The sequence below is a fragment of the Salvelinus sp. IW2-2015 genome, unplaced genomic scaffold (genome assembly GCF_002910315.2).
Source record: "Salvelinus sp. IW2-2015 unplaced genomic scaffold, ASM291031v2 Un_scaffold2504, whole genome shotgun sequence".
NCBI classification, from domain to species: domain Eukaryota; kingdom Metazoa; phylum Chordata; class Actinopteri; order Salmoniformes; family Salmonidae; genus Salvelinus; species Salvelinus sp. IW2-2015.
The window spans coordinates 82,774-102,801 of record NW_019943820.1 but is presented as its reverse complement, the minus strand read 5'-3'; the positions used below and the strand labels follow the sequence as shown (position 1 = coordinate 102,801).

At 44.4% G+C, this 20,028-nt stretch overlaps 1 protein-coding gene across 1 annotated transcript in view; it reads right to left on the bottom strand.

Annotated features, from left to right (window-relative positions):
• Positions 1-5,613: 5,613 nt before the first annotated feature.
• LOC112074125 (serine palmitoyltransferase 3-like) overlaps positions 5,614-20,028 on the bottom strand; it is a 41,546-nt gene continuing 27,131 nt past the window's right edge. Inside the window, exons 3-6 of the mRNA XM_070440393.1 lie at positions 18,919-19,073; positions 15,869-16,017; positions 11,627-11,755; positions 5,614-5,660 (exon numbers count right to left, since the gene is read on the bottom strand). Coding sequence (XP_070296494.1) covers positions 5,614-5,660; positions 11,627-11,755; positions 15,869-16,017; positions 18,919-19,073 — 480 coding nt within the window. The remainder of the gene's footprint in view (positions 5,661-11,626; positions 11,756-15,868; positions 16,018-18,918; positions 19,074-20,028) is intronic.

Below are 20,028 nucleotides of genomic sequence, written 5' to 3'. Positions count from 1 at the left end.
GCGTCTTTTAGACAGTCACCGGCTGGGTCGGGTTCAGACCGTTACGCTCTCTTTTAGACAGTCACGCTGGGTCGGGTTCAGACCGTTACGCTCGTCTTTTAGACAGTCACCGGCTGGGTCGGGTTCAGACCGTTACGCTCGTCTTTTAGACAGTCACCGGCTGGGTCGGTTTCAGACCGTTACACTCGTCTTTTAGACAGTCACCGGCTGGGTCGGGTTCAGACCGTTGCGCGTGTTTAGACAGTCACCGGTTGGGTCGGGTTCAGACCGTTACACTCGTCTTTTAGACAGTCACCGGCTGGGTCGGGTTCAGACCGTTGCGCGTGTTTTAGACAGTCACCGGCTGGGTCGGGTTCAGACCGTTGCCGCGTGTTTTAGATTGGGAAATGCAGGCTTCAGCAATCATAATTGAAGTCACCCAGGATAGTAACTTCTGATTTAGTAAAAGATGACAACAAACCAGTTAACTCCTCGAGTGCACAAAGGTCGAGCGGGGGGAGGACATCAGACCCATATAACAGTTATGGATACATTTTTTCCCCAGACAAAGGCTTAAAGATAGTAGCTAAATATTTTGGGCAAGGGAAATGGATTTCAGTAAAGAGACAGAGAAAGTTTTTAAAAATAAGAATGACCCCTCCACCCCCCCTCTACCCTGTCTGTCAGCTCTGAACACATCATAACCCTCCGTATTAATATCAGAGTCCAGATGACCCCCCCCCCCCCCCCTCTACCCTGTCTGTCAGCTCTGAACACATCATAACCCCCCATATTAATATCAGAGTCCAGAATGACCCCCCCCCCCCCCCCCCTCTACCCCTGTCTGTCAGCTCTGAACACATCATAACCCCCCATATTAATATCAGAGTCCAGAATGTCCCCAGAGAACCAAGATTCAGTCAATACCAGAATGTCCGAATGTCGTCAACCCAGATCTTGATGTAATCCAGTTCAGGAAGTGATGTAATCCAGTTCAGGAAGGGATGTTATCCAGTTCAGGAAGTAAGCGCCTAATGTTCAGACCCAAGTCTTTTACGATGTTTATAGTCACATGTGGTGTCCAACTCAAACAAGCTACGTTCAATAGGAGGTTACAGGCCCTGTCTGATGGTTGATATAGTTGGTATGGCTATATTACCAGGCTAGGTCTCTGCCCACAGGGACTGGCTATCAGATTACATAGAAACTGTCCATTTGGTCTATCCTATTAGTAATATAGGAAGAATAGAAATTGGAATTAAGGTTAGCGGTATTTGCGCCTGAGGCCGCTGCAATGTCCAGTATGAGGAACCTTCAGAGTAACGATGATGGAGTGTTATAAACGGTTATAAACTGTTATAAACTGTTATAAGCTGACTAACATGGGCTGTGGTTGCTATAGTGCAACAGCCCAAGCCCTCTACGTGATTTGAAAACCAAGGGGGCTATTAAAGAATATGGAATTCACATTTGAACTTTAAAGCACTGGGTGAGAATATCACTATCACAGTACCAACAGACATGTGACAACAGACTACACCTAATCTATACAGCACAAACAGACTACTCCTAATCTATTACAGCACCAACAGACTACTCCTAATTATACAGCACCAACAGACTACTCCTAATCTATACAGCACCAACAGACTACTCCTAATCTATACAGCACCAACAGACTACTCCTAATCTATACAGCACCAACAGACTACACCTAATCTATACAGCACCAACAGACTACACCTAATCTATACAGCACCACAGACTACACCTAATCTAACAGACCACAGATACACTAACTATACAGCACCAACAGACTACACCTAATCTATACAGCACCAACAGACTACACCTAATCTATACAGCACCAACAGACTACACCTAATCTATACAGCACCAACAGACTACACCTAATCTATACAGCCCAACAGACTACTCCTAATCTATACAGCACCAACAGACTACACCTAATCTATACAGCACCAACAGACTACATCCTAATCTATACAGCACCAACAGACTACACCTAATCTATACAGCACCAACAGACTACACCTAATCTATACAGCACCAACAGACTACACCTAATCTATACAGCACACACCAACAGACTACACCTAATCTATACAGCACCAACAGACTACACCTAATCTATACAGCACCAACAGACTACACCTAATCTATACGCACCCACAGACTACACCTAATCTATACAGCACAACAACTACACCTACTATACAGCACAACAGATACACCACGTTACACTATCTATACAGCACCGCAAATGTAATGTTGTGCTACTCCTACTTTGTGACCCATTGTGTGTTCTTGTTTCCAGGGCTGTCTGATTCTGGGCAACAGACTACACCTAATCTATCCCTGTGTTGCCTGTTCTTGTTTCCAGGGCTGTCTGATTCTGGGACAACAGACTACACCTAATCTATCCCTGTGTTGCCTTGTTTCCAGGGCTGTCTGATTCTGGGACAAACAGACTAACCCTAATCTATCCCTGTGTTGCCTTGTTTCCAGGGCTGTCTGATTCTGGGACAACAGACTACACCTAATCTATCCTGTGTTGCTGTTCTTGTTTCCAGGGCTGTCTGATTCTGGGACAACAACTACACCTAATCTATCCCTGTGTTGCCTTGATTCCAGGGCTGTCTGATTCTGGAGCAACAGACTACACTAATCTATCCCTGTGTTGCCTTGTTCGCCAGGGCTGTCTGATTCTGGGACAACAGACTACACCTAATCTATCCCTGTGTTGCCTTGTTTCCAGGGCTGTCTGATTCTGGGACAACAGACTACACCTAATCTATCCCTGTGTTGCCTTGTTTCCAGGGCTGTCTGATTCTGGACAAAAGACTACACCTAATCTATCCCTGTGTGCCTTGTTCCAGGGCTGTCTGATTCTGGGAGCAACAGACTACACCTAATCTATCCCTGTGTTTGTCTTGTTTCCAGGGCTGTCTGATTCTGGGACAACAGACTACACCTAATCTATCCCTGTGTTGCCTTGTTTCCAGGGCTGTCTGATTCTGGGACAACAGACTACACCTAATCTATCCCTGTGTTGTCTTGTTTCCAGGGCTGTCTGATTCTGGGACAACAGACTACACCTAATCTATCCCTGTGTTGCCTTGTTTCCAGGGCTGTCTGATTCTGGGACAAACAGACTACACCTAATCTATCCCTGTGTTGTCTTGTTCCAGGGCTGTCTGATTTTGGGACAACAGACTACACCTAATCTATCCCTGTGTTGCCTTGTTTCCAGGGCTGTCTGATTCTGGGACAACAGACTACACCTAATCTATCCCTGTGTTGTCTTGTTTCCAGGCTGTCTGATTCTGGACAAACAGACTAACACCTAATCTATCCCTGTGTGTTCTTGTTTCCAGGGCTGTCTGTTTCTGGGACAACAGACTACACCTAAATCTATCCCTGTGTTTGCCTGTTCTTGTTTCCAGGGCTGTCTGATTCTGGGACAACAGACTACACCTAATCTATCCCTGTGTTGCCTTGTTTCCAGGGCTGTCTGATTCTGGACAACAGGACTACACCTAATCTATCCCTGTGTTGCCTGTTCTTGTTTCAGGGCTGTCTGATTCTGGGACAACAGCACTACACCTAATCTATCCCTGTGTTGCCTTGATCCAGGGCTGTCTGATTCTGGGACAACAGACTACACCTAATCTATCCCTGTGTTGCCTTGTTTCCAGGGGCTGTCTGATTCTGGGACAACAGACTACACCTAATCTATCCCTGTGTTGCCTTTGTTTCCAGGGCTGTCTGATTCTGGGACAACAGACTACACCTAATCTATCCCTGTGTTGCCTTGTTTCCAGGGCTGTCTGATTCTGGGACAACAGACTACACCTAATCTATCCCTGTGTTGCCTTGTTTCCAGGGCTGTCTGATTTCTGGGCACACAGACTAGCACCTAATCTATCCCTGTGTTGTCTTGTTTCCAAGGGCTGTCTGATTCTGGGACAAAGAACTACACCTAATCTATCCCTGTGGTTGCCTTGTTTCCAGGGCTGTCTGATTCTGGGACAACAGACTACACCTAATCTATCCTGTGTTGTTTGTTTCCAGGGCTGTCTGATTCTGGGACAACAGACTACACCTAATCTATCCCTGTGTTGCCTTGTTTCGCAAGGGCTGTCTGATTCTGGGACAACAGACTACCTAATCTATCCCTGTGTTGTTCTTGTTTCCAGGGCTGTCTGATTCTGGGACAACAGACTACACCTAATCTATCCCTGTGTTTGTTTGTTTCCAGGGCTGTCTGATTTCTGAAGTGATGAGCTGAACCACACCTCTCTGATCTTGGGGGCCAGGTTGTCAGGGGCAACTATCCGGTGTTCAAGCACAACAGTAAGTAGACGTACTCTCAAACTAAAGTACTCAAACCCCAACACTACAGTCGCCCAAAATTTGAGAATGACACAAATATTAATTTCCACAAAGTTTGCTGCTTCAGTGTCTTTAGATATTTTTGTCAGATGTTACTAGGGAATACTGAAGTATAATTACAAGCATTTCATAAGTGTCAAAGGCTTTTATTGACAGTTACATGAAGTGGATGCAAAGAGTCAATATTTGCGTGTTGACCCTTCTTTTTCAAGACCTCTGGCAATCCGCCTGTCAACGGTGGGTGTAGTTGGTGCGTGGAAGTCAGGCGCAGAGAGATGATGAGTGGACAAAAGCACTATACTGAGGCAATAATTTAGAACAGAATGCAACTGCGTCACAAAAAAACAAATTCAAAAAGAATCTAGTTGCTAGTCCTGCTTTATATGGACGCAGAGACTCTCATCTACATTATTATAATGAGGTTCTGCCCCCCCAACCATCGTCTGAATCTAGTTGACTAGTCCTGCTTTTATGGACAGAGACTCTCATTAACATTATTATAAGAGGTTCTGCCCCCCCCCAACCATCGCTGAATCTAGTTGACTAGTCTGCTCTATATGGACGCAGAGACTCCTCATCTACATTATTATAATGAGGTTCTGCCTCCCCCCGCCAACATCGTCTGAATCTAGTTGACTAGTCCTGTCTTAATGGAACCAGAGACTCTTCGATCACATTATTATAATGAGGTTTGCCCCCCCCCCCAACCATCGTCTGCATCTAGTTGACTGTCCTGCTCTATATGGAGCCAGAGACTCGTGCATGCTACATTTCTGGTCCCGTAATGTTACATGCCGTACACTACTTACCATGTAGGATTCTGTCTCAGATAGTGAATATACATCCCATTATTTCCTGAAAAAGGCTTGTAAAATGGATAAAATTACGGTTTTTAATATAATCTATGACTGGCTCTGGGTTGTTTGTATGTTGTGTATTGTAGCCTTATCAGATTAGATGTACATGACATGGAAGTCAGTGTGAGTTTTAACCTCATTAAACCTAGTTGATGCAAATGCTTCCATCTAGTGGTAAATGATGGTAACTTGCACGTGTCAAAACATAGGACCACATGCTTTTAATCAAACCTCTTACAGTTTAGTGAGTGTAAATTTTTGTATGATCCCTGCAGGAAGTGTAACGGTCTGAACCCGACCCAGCCGGTGACTGCCTAAAAGACGAGCGTAACGGTCTGAACCCGACCCAGCCGGTGACTGTCTAAAAGACGAACGTAACGGTCTGAACCCGACCCAGCCGGTGACTGTCTAAAAGACGAGAGTAACGGTCTGAACCCGACCCAGCCGGTGACTGTCTAAAAGACGAGAGTAACAGTCTGAACCCGACCCAGCCGGTGACTGTCTAAAAGACGAACGTAACGGTCTGAACCCGACCCAGCCGGTGACTGTCTAAAAGACGAGTGTAACGGTCTGAACCCGACCCAGCCGGTGACTATCCCTACAAGGCCCAACCCTAAAGATCCTTCAAAGTGTTGTGTCTCTGACTGATTAAATGAGATTACAGGCTATTTTATCAAATTGATTACCTAATGTTTGATTGATTACGTGATTGAATTAAACCATGCAACAATTAACTCGTTAATAACCTGGGGCACCACGGAATCGTTAATAGAGCTGCTGTCTTCCGAATAAACTCTAAGATCTGAAGATCTTTTATATCAATAGCAGTAAAATATTAATTGTCACCTTATTCAGTCTCATCTGAACGTCATAACATTCTCTGTGATCTACACGAACCCTGGCTAACAAGTTCAATCAGCAATACAAAAATTGTATTAATTATTTATTTAAGAAATACCTAAATAATCACACAGAATTAATCATACATCGATAACCAATCATGTCATAAAATAAAATGTCCCTAGTGGACGAAACCGATATGATGGCTAGTTACACAAAGAAAGGGGGTTGGGTTTGAATGAAAGAGCGGGAAGACTGAGGGACAAAGGGGATTGGGTCTCTATCGGACCTTGAGAAGCTATGCTACCGTAAATACAGAATCTTATGCATTCTAATTACCGCCCATTCGGAAAATAAAAATGCAAGATTTACTCTGAGCTGCGATAGGTGGGTCGAAGATGGAAGACTGGTTTGCCCAGCAGAGATTGCCATTATCCTTTGAAGAATCTTTATGGTCGTAGAGCGGCTACATTACAGTACCTTGTCATTTCTAGGAGATTGTCTGTCCTTTCCTAGGCCACGTACGTTTACAGCTGCAGCTAATAACTCAACGTCTAGGAGGTATCACTTCTTCTTTAGTGAATAAGAGGTCAAAGTTCATACCAAGTTGCCATATTCGGCTCGCGCTGTATTCTGGCTGGTCTAGATGAAATTCACCATTCCAGCGTGGTGATCGTCACCTCTACGTTGAAATTAGCCCTTTTAAAAACGTATGGACACCAGGGAACTGAGGTTGACTTTTGTACTGGGGGAGAGAAGGGCGTGTTTCATAGTTCTCAACCAATGTCTGTTCACTTGGGTGTGGCCACTGACTGGGCCTACGTTTTACTATGAAACAATTATCTTATTAAGGAGGATAAAATTACATTGATCTTTTCACAAATAGTTTCAAATTTAAACAATTCAATTGCACAACAATTCCATGTATATCTGATAACTAGAATGTGTAGACTTTCCAAGATACAGTTTATGTCGACCTGTCAACAGATATAATGTCTCAGACAACAACTGATCTAACATCATATTCTTTAAGTACCAACAGACACTTTCAACTGGTTGAGAAAGGTGTTCCATTCCCCAGCCTTTTGATGTTACCATACTCTCTCTATGTTAACAAAGGGCTTTCCAAGAGTCCATTCTGTAGAGTGGAGAGAAACGGGGGAAAGGTATTTATGGGGGGGGGGGGGGTCAAACCTCACCGAACAGGGTGAAAGTCAACTCTGATCTTATTTTAACAAACTTTTTTTTCACCGTATTTCAAAATGGGTCTTTCTCCATTCTGATTGGTTTATACTGTTCAATTCAACCAAAAATAATTTTCAACATTTTCATAACATTTCCTGCACACATTTGAGATCATTTCCACACTGCACGATACGGGCAAACAATCTAGGCCTTATTTTTAACCCAAATGTTTGGTGAACTGTTGGAATCATGGAAATAGAATGATTATTGTAATTCTATAGTGGACATTTGGAATACAGTGTTGTTTGACACGACAACTAATGAAAATGCCAGGGAGAAGTTATTGTGATAGGAACCAAAGTGTTTATTTTTATTGTTTAGGAACCAAAGTGTTGATAAGTATTTCCTAAGGGACCCTATACTATTTGACTACATTGAATGTTCTCTCTTAGCTACTTCATGTAGCTAACATAGTCATGCTTTGCGTATTCCTCTTTGATTTACAAGATACTGTTGCACAAACAATGTGCTGATTTAGGTCTACACCACTGGTATTATTAGGCTGTATAATTAATTACGTTTGCTCTGACTCAGTACATTTATTAGCTAGCTAGCCAACTAAATAGCGAATAGCATTTTATTTATTTAACCTTTATTTAACCAGGAAGGGCGGCTAACAAGATTTAGGCCCAACTTGCTAAGAAAAGACAAACTAGCTATTTGCAGATGTAAGAAACACAACCTAAGTGTAATTATAGAACGCTTGTGGAGTTATATTAAGATGCAAAGTGGAAACAGCATCGTTGTCATCAACATTGTTGCATGTGCTGCATTGACCATGCAGACTGAACATAAAATATATTTTGATTTGTTTAACACTTTTTTGGTTACTACATGATTCCATATGTGTTATTTCATAGTTTTTATGTCTTCACTATTATTCTACAATGTTGAAAATAGTAAAAAATAAAGAAAAACCTTTGACTGAGTAGGTGTGTCCAACCATTTGACTGGTACTGTATGTGGTAGTGGAGTAGGGGCCTGAGGGCGCACACTTAGTGTGATGTAAAATCTGTTGTGAATATATTGTAATGTTTTTAAAATTGTAGAACTGCCTTAAATTTTTTGGACCCCAAGAAGAGTAGCTTCTGCCTTAGCAGCAGCTAATGGGAATCCATATTATATACAAATACCCAGCCTGGTGATATGGCCAGTCCCTGTGGACAGAGACCTAGCCTGGCGATATAGACAGTCCCTGTGGACAGAGACCTAGCCTGGTAATATAGACAGTCCCTGTGGACAGAGACCTAGGCCTGGTAATATAGCCAGTCCCTGTGGACAGAGACCCAACCTGGTGATATAGACAGTCTGTCCTGTAACTAAGGCTGTGTGTGTCTAGACTGCCCTCTCCTGTCTGTCCTGTAACTAAGGCTGTGTGTGTCTAGACTGCCCTCTCCTGTCTGTCTGTAACTAAGGCTGTGTGTGTCTAGACTGCCCTGTCCTGTCTGTCCTGTAACTAAGGCTGTGTGTGTCTAGACTGCCCTCTCCTGTCTGTCCTGTAACTAAGGCTGTGTGTGTCTAGACTGCCCTCTCCTGTCTGTCCTGTAACTAAGGCTGTGTGTGTCTAGACTGCCCTCTCCTGTCTGTCCTGAACTAAGGCTGTGTGTGTGTCTAGACTGCCCTCTCCTGTAACTAAGGCTGTGTGTGTCTAGACTGCCCTCTCCTGTCTGTCCTGTAACTAAGGCGTGTGTGTGTCTAGACTGCCCTGTACTGTCTGTCCTGTAACTAAGCTGTGTGTAGACTGCCCTGTACTGTCTGTCCTGTAACTAAGGCTGTGTGTCTAGACTGCCCTCTCCTCTCTGTCCTGTAACTAAGGCTGTGTGTGTGTGTCTAGACTGCCATCTCCTGTCTGTCCTTTAACTAAGGCTGTGTGTGTGTGTGTGTGTGTGTGTGTGTTGTCTAGACTATCCTCAGCCTCCATGCTCTACTGTTACGTTTAATGAAGTGTTTTTTGCTAGGATTAGGGGGTTATTACTTTACTGTATGTCTGCGATCCAACTGAATTCCTCCACATAGTGCACCACTGTTGACCAGGGCCCCCTATTCCCTACATAGTACACCACTGTTGACCAGGGCCCTATTCCCTACATAGTACACCACTGTTGACCAGGGCCCCTATTCCCTACATAGTGCACCACTGTTGACCAGAGTCCATAGGTCACACTATTCCCTACATAGTGCACTACTGTTGACCAGAGTCCATAGGTCACACTATTCCCTACATAGTACAACCACTGTTGACCAGGGCCCTATTCCCTATATAGTACACCACTGTTGACCAGGGGCCCTATTCTCTCATAGTGCACTACTGTTGACCAGGGCCCCTATTCCCTACGTAGTGCACTACTGTTGACCAGGGCCCCTATTCTCTACATAGTGCACTACTGTTGACCAGGGGCCCCTATTCCCTACATAGTGCACTACTGTTGACCAGGGCCTCCTATTCCCTACATAGTGCACTACTGTTGACCAGGCACCCTATTCCCTACCTAGTGCACCACTGTTGACCAGGGCCCCTATTCCCTACCTAGTGCACCACTGTTGACAGGGCCCCCTATTCCCTACATAGTGCACTACTGTTGACCAGGGCCCCCATTCCCTACATAGTGCACCACTGTTGACCAGGGCCCCCATTCCCTACTAGTTGCACTACTGTTGACCAGGCCCCCATTCCCTACATAGTGCACTACTGTTGACCAGGCCCCCTATTCCCTACATAGTGCACTACTGTTGACCAGGGCCCCCTATTCCCTACATAGTGCCACTACTGTTGACCAGGGCCCCCTATTCCCTACATAGTGCACACTGTTGACCAGGCCCCCTATTCCCTACATAGTGGCACCACTGTTGACCAGGGCCCCATTCCCTACCTAGTGCACCACTGTTGACCAGGGCCCCCTATTCCCTACCTAGTGCACACTGTTGACCAGGGCCCTCATTCCCTACATAGTGCACTACTGTTGACCAGGGCCCCATTCCCTACATAGTGCACCACTGTTGACCAGGGCCCCCATTCCCTACCTAGTGCACTACTGTTGACCAGGGCCCCCATTCCCTACACTAGTGCACTACTGTTGACCAGGGCCCCTATTCCCTACATAGTGCACTACTGTTGACCAGGGCCCCCTATTCCCTACATAGTGCACTACTGTTGACCAGGGCCCCTATCCCTACATAGTGCACCACTGTTGACCAGGGCCCATTCCCTACATAGTGCACCACTGTTGACCAGGGCCCCTATTCCCTACCTAGTGCACCACTGCTTGACCAGGGCCCCTATTCCCTACATAGTGCACACTGTTGACCAGGGTACCCATTCCTACATAGTGCACTACTGTTGACCAGGCCCCCTATTCCCTACATAGTGCACCACTGTTGACCAGGGCCCTATTCCCTACATAGTGCCACTAACTGTTGACCAGGGCCCCCTATTCCCTACATAGTGCACTACTGTTGACCAGGGGCCCTATTCCCTACATAGTGCCACTATGTGACCAGGGCCCCTATTCCCTACATAGTGCACTACTGTTGACCAGGGGCCCTATTCCCTACATAGTGCACTACTGTTGACCAGGGCCCCTATTCCCTACATAGTGCACCACTGTTGACCAGGGCCCCTATTCCCTACATAGTGCACTACTGTTGACCAGGCCCCTTATTCCCTACATAGTGCACACTTTGTTGACCAGGGCCCCTATTCCCTACATAGTGCACTACTGTTGACCAGGGCCCCTATTCCCTACATAGTGCACTACTGTTGACCAGGCCTATTCCCTACATAGTGCACACTGTTGACCAGGGCCCCTATTCCTTACATAGTGCACCACTGTTGACCAGGGCCCCTATTCCCTACATAGTGCACTACTGTGACCAGGGCCACCATATTCCCGGTAAGAGGTTGCACACTGTTGACCAGGCACCCTATTCCTTACATATGGGCCAGCCACTGTTGACCAGGGCCCCTATTCCCTACATAGTGCACTACTGTTGACCAGGGCCCATAGGAACACAGACTAGGTATTGAGTTGAATGTATATTTATTATAATGTGGATGGAATTCTCTTTAATTTAGGCCATGTTATCATCAGAGTACAGACACATTCATTCAGACATTCTGACCAGCCCATGTAGAAACAAAGCTAATTTAGGTTCATTGGATTCAGTAGAGAGTAAAAACACAGAGCCCTCTGAGGATGAACACTGTTTCAATCTGGTTAGATGACAAAGAGTGTGTGTGTGTGTGTGTGTGTGTGTGTGTGTGTGTGTGTGTGTGTGTGCGTGCGTAAGACCCACCTTGCCGACCAGCGCCGGTATGTTCATGGAATTGGTAGCGAAGCCCATACCCATGGCCATGCTGGACTCCACCCCCAGGAAGGTGGCGACAAGCTGCTCCAACTCCCCATGGATAGCCAGGTTTCCTGACGGACAGACGACACGAGTTAAGAACGAGGAGATCCATTTCAGCCATCACTTTGATAAGGTTACAGTCTGTTACAGTGAGACGTATCCAGGTATGACTGTGCTTTACCAATGGTTTCTATGGGAATGTGTGCTGCTTTGAGAAGTATCCAGGTATGACTGTGCTTTACCAATGGTTTCTATGGGAATGTGTGCTGTATTGAGAAGTATCCAGGTATGACTGTGCTTTACCAATGGTTTCTATGGGAATGTGTGCTGCTTGTCCAAGTAAACATTGTAGGTGTTCTGCCTAGAAGGTTGCTATTCTTTTTGGGGGGAAGGATTATAATCGACAGTCTTTACAGCATGTTGGTCTTTGTCAGATCAGCCAGGTTTTGGACAAGGTGATTTGGTCAGTGACGGACCCAGGAAGATCAGCCAGGTGTTGACAGGTGATATTGTCAGTGACGGATCCAGGAAGATCAGCCAGGTGTTGGACAAGGTGATTTGGTCAGTGACGGACCCAGGAGGATCAGCCAGGTTTTGGACAAGGTGATTTGGTCAGTGACGGACCCAGGAAGAATCAGCCAGGTGTTGGACAAGGTGATTTGGTCAGGGACGGACCCAGAAGATCAGCCACGTTTTGGACAAGGTGATTTGGTCAGTGACGGACTCAGGAAGATCAGCCCGTTTGGACAAGGTGATTTGGTCAGTGACGGACTCAGGAAGAATCAGCCATGTTTTGGACAAGGTGAGTTGGTCAGTGACGACCAGGAAGATCAGCCAGGTTTTGGACAAGGTGATTTGGTCAGTGACGGACTCAGGAAGCTCAGCCACGTTTTGGACAAGGTGATTTGGTCAGTGACGGACTCAGGAAGATCACCACGTTTTGGACAGGTGATTTGGTCAGTGACGGACTCAGGAAGATCAGCCAGGTGTTGGACAAGGTGATTTGGTCAGTGAGGACTCAGGAAATCAGCCAGGTTTGGGCAAGGTGATTTGGTCAGTGACGGACCCAGGAAGATCAGCCAGGTTTTGGACAAGGTGATTTGGTCAGTGACGGACCCAGGAAGATCAGCCACGTTTTGGACAAGGTGATTTGGTCTGTGACGGACTCAGGAAGATCAGCCACGTTTTGGACAAGGTGAGTTGGTCAGTGACGGACCCAGGAAGATCAGCCACGTTTGACAAGGTGATTTGGTCAGTGACGGACTCAGGAAGATCAGCCACGTTTTGGACAAGGTGAGTTGGTCAGTGACGGACCCAGGAACATCAGCCACGTTTTGGACAAGGTGATTTGGTCAGTGACGGACTCAGGAAGATCAGCCAGGTTTTGGACAAGGTGATTTGGTCAGTGACGGACCCAGGAAGATCAGCCACGTTTTGGACAAGGTGATTTGGTCAGTGACAGACCCAGTAAGATCAGCCAGGTGTTGGACAAGGTGATTTGGTCAGTGACGGATCCAGGAAGATCAGCCAGGTGTTGGACAAGGTGATTTGGTCAGTGACGGACCCAGGAAGATCAGCCAGGTGTTGGACAAGGTGATTTGGTCAGGGACGGACCCAGGAAGATCAGCCACGTTTTGGACAAGGTGATTTGGTCAGTGACGGACTCAGGAAGATCAGCCATGTTTTGGACAAGGTGAGTTGGTCAGTGACGGACCCAGGAAGAGTAGCTGCTGCTTTAGAAGTAGCTAATGGGGATCCTAATAAAATACAGCTCAATTAGAGCTGAGTCCTGCATAAAGTTAGCAGTCAATTAGAGTGACGTATCCCTTTTAAGTCCCAGGTAATATATCAGTTCCAGGACCAAGGTCAACGCATCATAATAGCTCTACGATCAGCTCTAGGTCTTCCAAATGTTTTGGACAGTTCAATAACACGTTCATCAAATGCAGGAGACACTTCGAGTCCCAGGTGATATCCTGTCCATGCTTGACGCATCATGGACAGATGTAGGATCTTGATTTGAACACTCTTGTTGCTGAGAATTTTCCTGCACGGCAGGAAATGCAAACTTGTAGAGTATTTGTGTTTTAAAAAAGGCTTCTTAAGTTTGTAATTTCCGCTTATAAAAAATGTCAGACTTGATTTGTCCTAAAGATACATTTAGCAACCCCTACAAAAACACGCATTAATTATAATCCACATAATCATTTACGTCCTGTTACAGCAGGATTGTTTTCCTGCTGTAGCAAACTGAATAAAAATAAATAAAAAACACAACATGCAACAATTTCAAAGACTTTACTGAGTTACAGTTCATAAGGAAATCAGTCAGTTGAATAAATTCATCAAACCCTAATCTATGGATTTCACATGACTGGGAATACAGATATGCATCTGTAGGTCAGGTACCTTTAAAAAATAAAAAATAAAGTAGGGGCGTAGATCAGAAAACCAGTCGGTATCTGTTGTGACCACCATTTGCCTCATGCAGCTCCACACATCTCCTTCACATTGAGTTGATCAGGCTGCTGATTGTGGCCTGTGGAATGTTGTCCCACTCCTCTTTAATGGCTGTGCAAAAATGAGAGCCAAGCTTTATAACAAAACCTCATCCTCATTTTATTTGTTTATTAGGATCCCCATTAGCATTTGCAGAAGAGGCAGCTACTCTTCCTGCTTTCCACATCTCAGAGAGGTTGTTCAAAATGAGGGCCCCAATAACACCGCTCTTTTCCACACCCCCTCTGCCTCCAAAACGGGGTTTACCGGGAGTATAATTCATAACTCAAATAAATAGAAACCAAAAATGATTTGAGCTATTTTTACATATGCCATCTAGCAGACACTTTTATCCAGAATGACTTACAGTACGGTGAGTTCATATATTTTACAGTATTCAGACCCCTTGACTTCTTCCACATTTTGTTGTAGTTATGTTACATCCTTATTTTAGAATGGATTAAAAAAAGAGAATCAGAAATACACCGGGTTCAACACGCCCAACATGCCTACAAAGTATCTAATAAGTTATCTGTAAACTTGGTCCAAACATTTCAAACAACTTTCCTAATCCAACCTTCAGTATCCTAAAACGTAAAAAATCGATACAATTTAAGACGGGATAAACTGTGTTCAATACCGGACGAAAACAATGTGAAGCACGTTCCAGGTCGCGCCACCAAAAGACTTGAGTCCCTCTGAGTGACACATGGAAATAACAGGGCTACTTCTTAATTTCTCAAAAGAAAAACATCAACCAATTTCTAAAGACTGTTGACGTCCCTGGATGGATTGTGCTCGGGGTTTCACCTGCCAAATCAGTTCTGTTATACTCACAGACATTATTCAAACAGTTTTAGAAACTTCAGAGTGTTTTCTATCTAAATATATTAATAATACGCAAATCCTAGCATCTGGGCCTGAGTAGCAGGCAGTTTACCTTGGGCACGCTTTTCATTCGGACATCAAAATACTGCCCCCTAGCCTTAAGAAGTTGTATAATGTATAATAAAAAATGAAACAAAAAAATAAATAGAAAAAGCATGTTTTTTTGTTTGTTTTGTCTTTTATCTAATGTGTGATATTCTCCTACATTAATTTCACATTTCCACAAACTTCAAAGTGTTTCCTTTCAAATGGTACCAATAATATGCATATCCTTGCTTCAGGTCCTGAGCTACAGGTAGTTAGATATGGGTATGTCATTGAAAAAAAGGGCCCGATCCTTACAGTATAACATCTGACAGCATTTCCTCTCTGCTGCCACACACAGTGTGGTAGGTAATGATCCAGGCTTATGCTACATACTGTACATATTTTAACAGGGATTGAATAATTCATTCAACGCTGCAGCCGCCACCAAGTTAATTAAAGACTCTGCCGGTATAATTCCTGAGAAATATAATAAATGACGTGAGATAAAAGAGATGGGCCAAGATCAAAATGACACCCTATTTCCTACATAAGAGCACTACTTTAGACCAGAGTCCAATGACACCCTATTCCCTACATAGTGCACTACTTTAGACCAGAGACCTTTGACCAGTTCAGTTCTGACCTATTTTAAATTGAGGGGGGAAGAGCTCCCTCCTCCCTCTTTCAAACACCTAAAAGTGCCCACAAAACAGCCCCACCCTCCACCACACACACACAAACACACTCCCCCTACACACACACAAACTCACCCATTTCCTGTCGTGTGCTGCAGACCCCGAGGCCATACTGCTGGGTTCTGTCTGCCACAGTCTTCATAAAATCAGAGTCGTTCTCAGCGAAACCCAGGTAATTATAGGAACCCATGTTGATCACGTTTTCTATGGTCTTCCCTGTTAACCTGAAAACACACAGATCGTTTCATCATGTTAAACCCATGTTGGTCACGTTGTCTATGGGTTTTCCTGTACATCCTTTATCTGTCGGGTTAACATGCACTAATCACTTTATATCCTGTTTCTATCAATTTTGTTTCACACATGCATGTCTGAGATACAAACGCATAAATGCACACACACACACTCACTCACAAACAACCTAACTGAATTACACAGTATTAGTGGGAACCAACCTACAACATAATACAATAAGCTATTATTCCCCCCGAGTCTACCAGTAAACACCAATTGGGTTGCAAATGGTCGGAAGCTTTCCGGGAAATTTCCAGAAATTTTCCATGGAAAGTTAAGGCCTGGAATTTTGGGAATATTGCTTAAATTCATCAAAAAAGAATTACTTACAACAATGAATTTTTTTTGTGTGGGATAAACATAAGGCAATTCTAGGTCTTGTGGCATATTTTGGTTACACTATCCCCAATTCAATGGAATTGCAACCCTCTGCATGCACAGTGCATTCTTCCATCACATGTACAGCTGATTCTCAAGATCTTGCACACGAATGATATGCTATTGAGGCCACACTACTACACTGTCTGAGCCAAGGACTACATGCTTTCTGGTAAGTTTTGATTACGATACTGGGTGGGGTGAATATACTTTATATGACACACATGATTTTTTGTTAACTAGTAAATAGTAGCCTACAGCAAAGTGTGTTTAAATAATTTCTAACTTGTTAACAATTTCTGCTAGTTAGTTTTTGCTACTATGTGGGTTTTAGCTTTCTTGAGCCTGCTAACTGAGGAGTGTTAATTCACCTGTTTCCATACATGTTTCATTTTAAAAAATTTATCTTACAAAAGGAGTTGTTAAATCTAACTGCTTAACCATTTATTTCTAATCTTTACAGGAAAATGCCACGGGCACTATCTGATGTGTGGAGACATTTCTCTGCAGCTAACGTAGAAGGAAAAGCTGTGTACATTTGCCAAATCATATGTGATGAATGGAACAAAGATGCAGCATCATCTGGCCAAGTGCATAAAGTTCCCTCATCGTTCACAATAAGCAACCTCTGACAAAAGTCCCTGAAAATGATGAATCAGACACCTTATCGATAGCAACAGCTCACGGTCTTCCTGGAATCAGAAGTTTTTTTCACTGAATAGAGAAACGTAGTCCGAGAAATGCTGATGAATGTCTTGCTCAAGCTGTGTATGCAACTGGTTCACCTCTGGTGCTCACAGGCAATGTGTATTGGAAGAGATTTCTGAATGTTCTTCCCCCAGCATAGACCCCTCCAACCAGACATGCTTCATCTACTAATTTGCTGGATGCAGAGTTCAACAGAGTTCAAGTGAAGGTCAAGCAAATCATAGAGAAAGCAGACTGTATTGCAATCATCTCTGATGGGTGGTCGAATGTTCAGGTGGCAAGGAATAATTAACTACATCATCTACACCCCTCAACCAGTATTCTACAAGAGTACAGACACAAGGGACAACAGACACACCGGTCTCTGAGTGTATGTAAACGTCTGACCCACTGGGAATGTGATGAAAGAAATAAAAGCTGAAATAAATTATTCTCTCTACTATTATTCTGACATTTCACATTCTTAAAATAAAGTGGTGATCCTAACTGACCTACAACAGGGAATTTTTACTAGGATTAAATGTCAGGAAGTGTGAAAAACTGAGTTTAAATGTATTTGGCTAAGGTGTATGTACACTTCCGACTTCAACTGTAGCTAATATAGCTACCACCATGTAGCTACCACCATGTAGCTAATATAGCTACCACCATGTAGCAAATATAGCTACCACCATGTAGCAAATATAGCTACCACCATGTAGCAAATATAGCTACCACCATGTAGCTACCACCATGTAGCAAATATAGCTACCACCATGTAGCTACCACCATGTAGCTAATATAGCCACCACCATGTAGCCACCACCATGTAGCTAAAATAGCCACCACCATGTAGCCAATATAGTCACCACTATGTAGCCACCACCATGCAGCTAATATAGCTACCACCATGTAGCTAAAATAGCTACCACCATGTAGCTACCAGCATGTAGCCACCACAATATAGCCACCACCATGTAGCTAATATAGCCACCACCATGTAGCCAATATAGCCACCACCATGTAAGCCAATATAGCCACCACCATGTAGCCAATATAGCACCCACATGTAGCCAATTATAGCCACCACCATGTAGCCATATAGCCACCACCATGTAGCCAATATAGCCACCACCATGTAGCCCAATATAGCCAGCACCATGTAGCCAATTATGTCACCACTATGTAGCCACCACCATGCAGCTAATATAGCACCACCATGTAGCCAATATAGTCACCACTATGTAGCCACCACCATGACAGAGCTTAATTATAGCCACCACCATGTAGCCAATATAGCCAGCACCATGTAGCCAATATAGCCAGCACCATGTAGCCAATATAGCCACCACCATGTAGCCAATATAGCCAGCACCATGCAGCTAATATAGCCACCACCATGTAGCCAATATAGTCACCACTATGTAGCCACCACCATGCAGCTAATATAGCCACCACCATGTAGCCAATATAGCTACCACCATGCAGCTAATATAGCTACCACCATGCAGCTAATGTAGCTACCACCATGTAGCTAATATAGCTACCACCATTTAGCTACCCCCATGTAGCTAATATAGCTACCCACATGTAGCTAATATAGCTACCACCATGTAGCTACCACCATGTAGCTAATATAGCTACAACCATATAAATCTTTCAGAAGGCGCCATGTAGCTACCACCATATTGCTGCCACGAATACGTCATCTCAGTGCCTATGCAGTAGGGGTTGATTTGGGATTCAAGGTGAATATGTGTCAGTACCTGAATGTCCAGTTGTAGTCTGGGGACACCCTCTCCATCACGTCAAACACCGGGCCAGGTAGACTGCTGATTGGTCTGTTCCAGTTGTCTCTTACTCTCATGTACAGGTTACGGGTGTAGAAGTTCTCAAAGTCTTGATACAGGGGGACAAAATCCTGAGGACATATTGAAACAGGTTTATTATCACAGCACAGCGTGATTACTACATGGTTTTTATACCGCTAATTATGACTGAATACTTAGAGAGTGGTGGTGTACCATTCTATTTGACAACAATGCAGAGTGAGGCCTCCGGAGTGGCACAACGGTCTAAGGCACTGCATCGCAGTGAGGCGTCACTACAGACCCGGGTGCGATCCTGGGCTGTGTCGCAGCTGGCCCGCGACTGGGAGACCCACGACGAGGCGCACAATTGGCCCAGCGTTATCCGGGTTAGGGGAGGATTTGTCCTTGTCCCGTGTCAGAAGCATGCTCACGGTCGCAAGGTGTACAGTCTTTCCTCTGACACATTGGTGCAGCTGGCATCCGGGTTAAGCGAGCAGTGTGTCAAGAAGCAGTGCGGCTTGGCAGGGTCGTGTTTCGGAGGAAGCATGTGTCTCGACCTTCGCCTCCCCAGTCCGTACGGGAGTTGCAGCGATGGGACAAAACTAACTACCAATTGGATATCATGAAACTGGGGAGAAAAAAGGCTAATTTCATTTAATTTAATAAAACAATGCAGAGAGGAAGAAAATAGATAAATATAATAACACCTAATAATAAAAAGTAATAATAAATACACGATGAGTAATGATAGCCTAGTTATGTACACAGGGTACCAGGACCAAGTCAATGTGTAAGGGTACAAGGTAAGTTAGGTAGATATGTACAGTATATATAATTAGGAAAAGAGTGACTAGGCAACAGGATAGATTATAAACAGTAACAGCAGTGTATGTGATGAGTCAAAAAAGTTTAACGCAAAAAGGGTCAATGCAGATGGTTAAATAGTCAACCAAATAGCAACTGGACTAACTATTTAACAGTCTTATGACTTGGGGGTAGAAGCTGTTCAGGGTCCTGTTGGTTCCAGATTTGGTGAATCGGTACCGCTTGCCGTGCGGCAGCAGA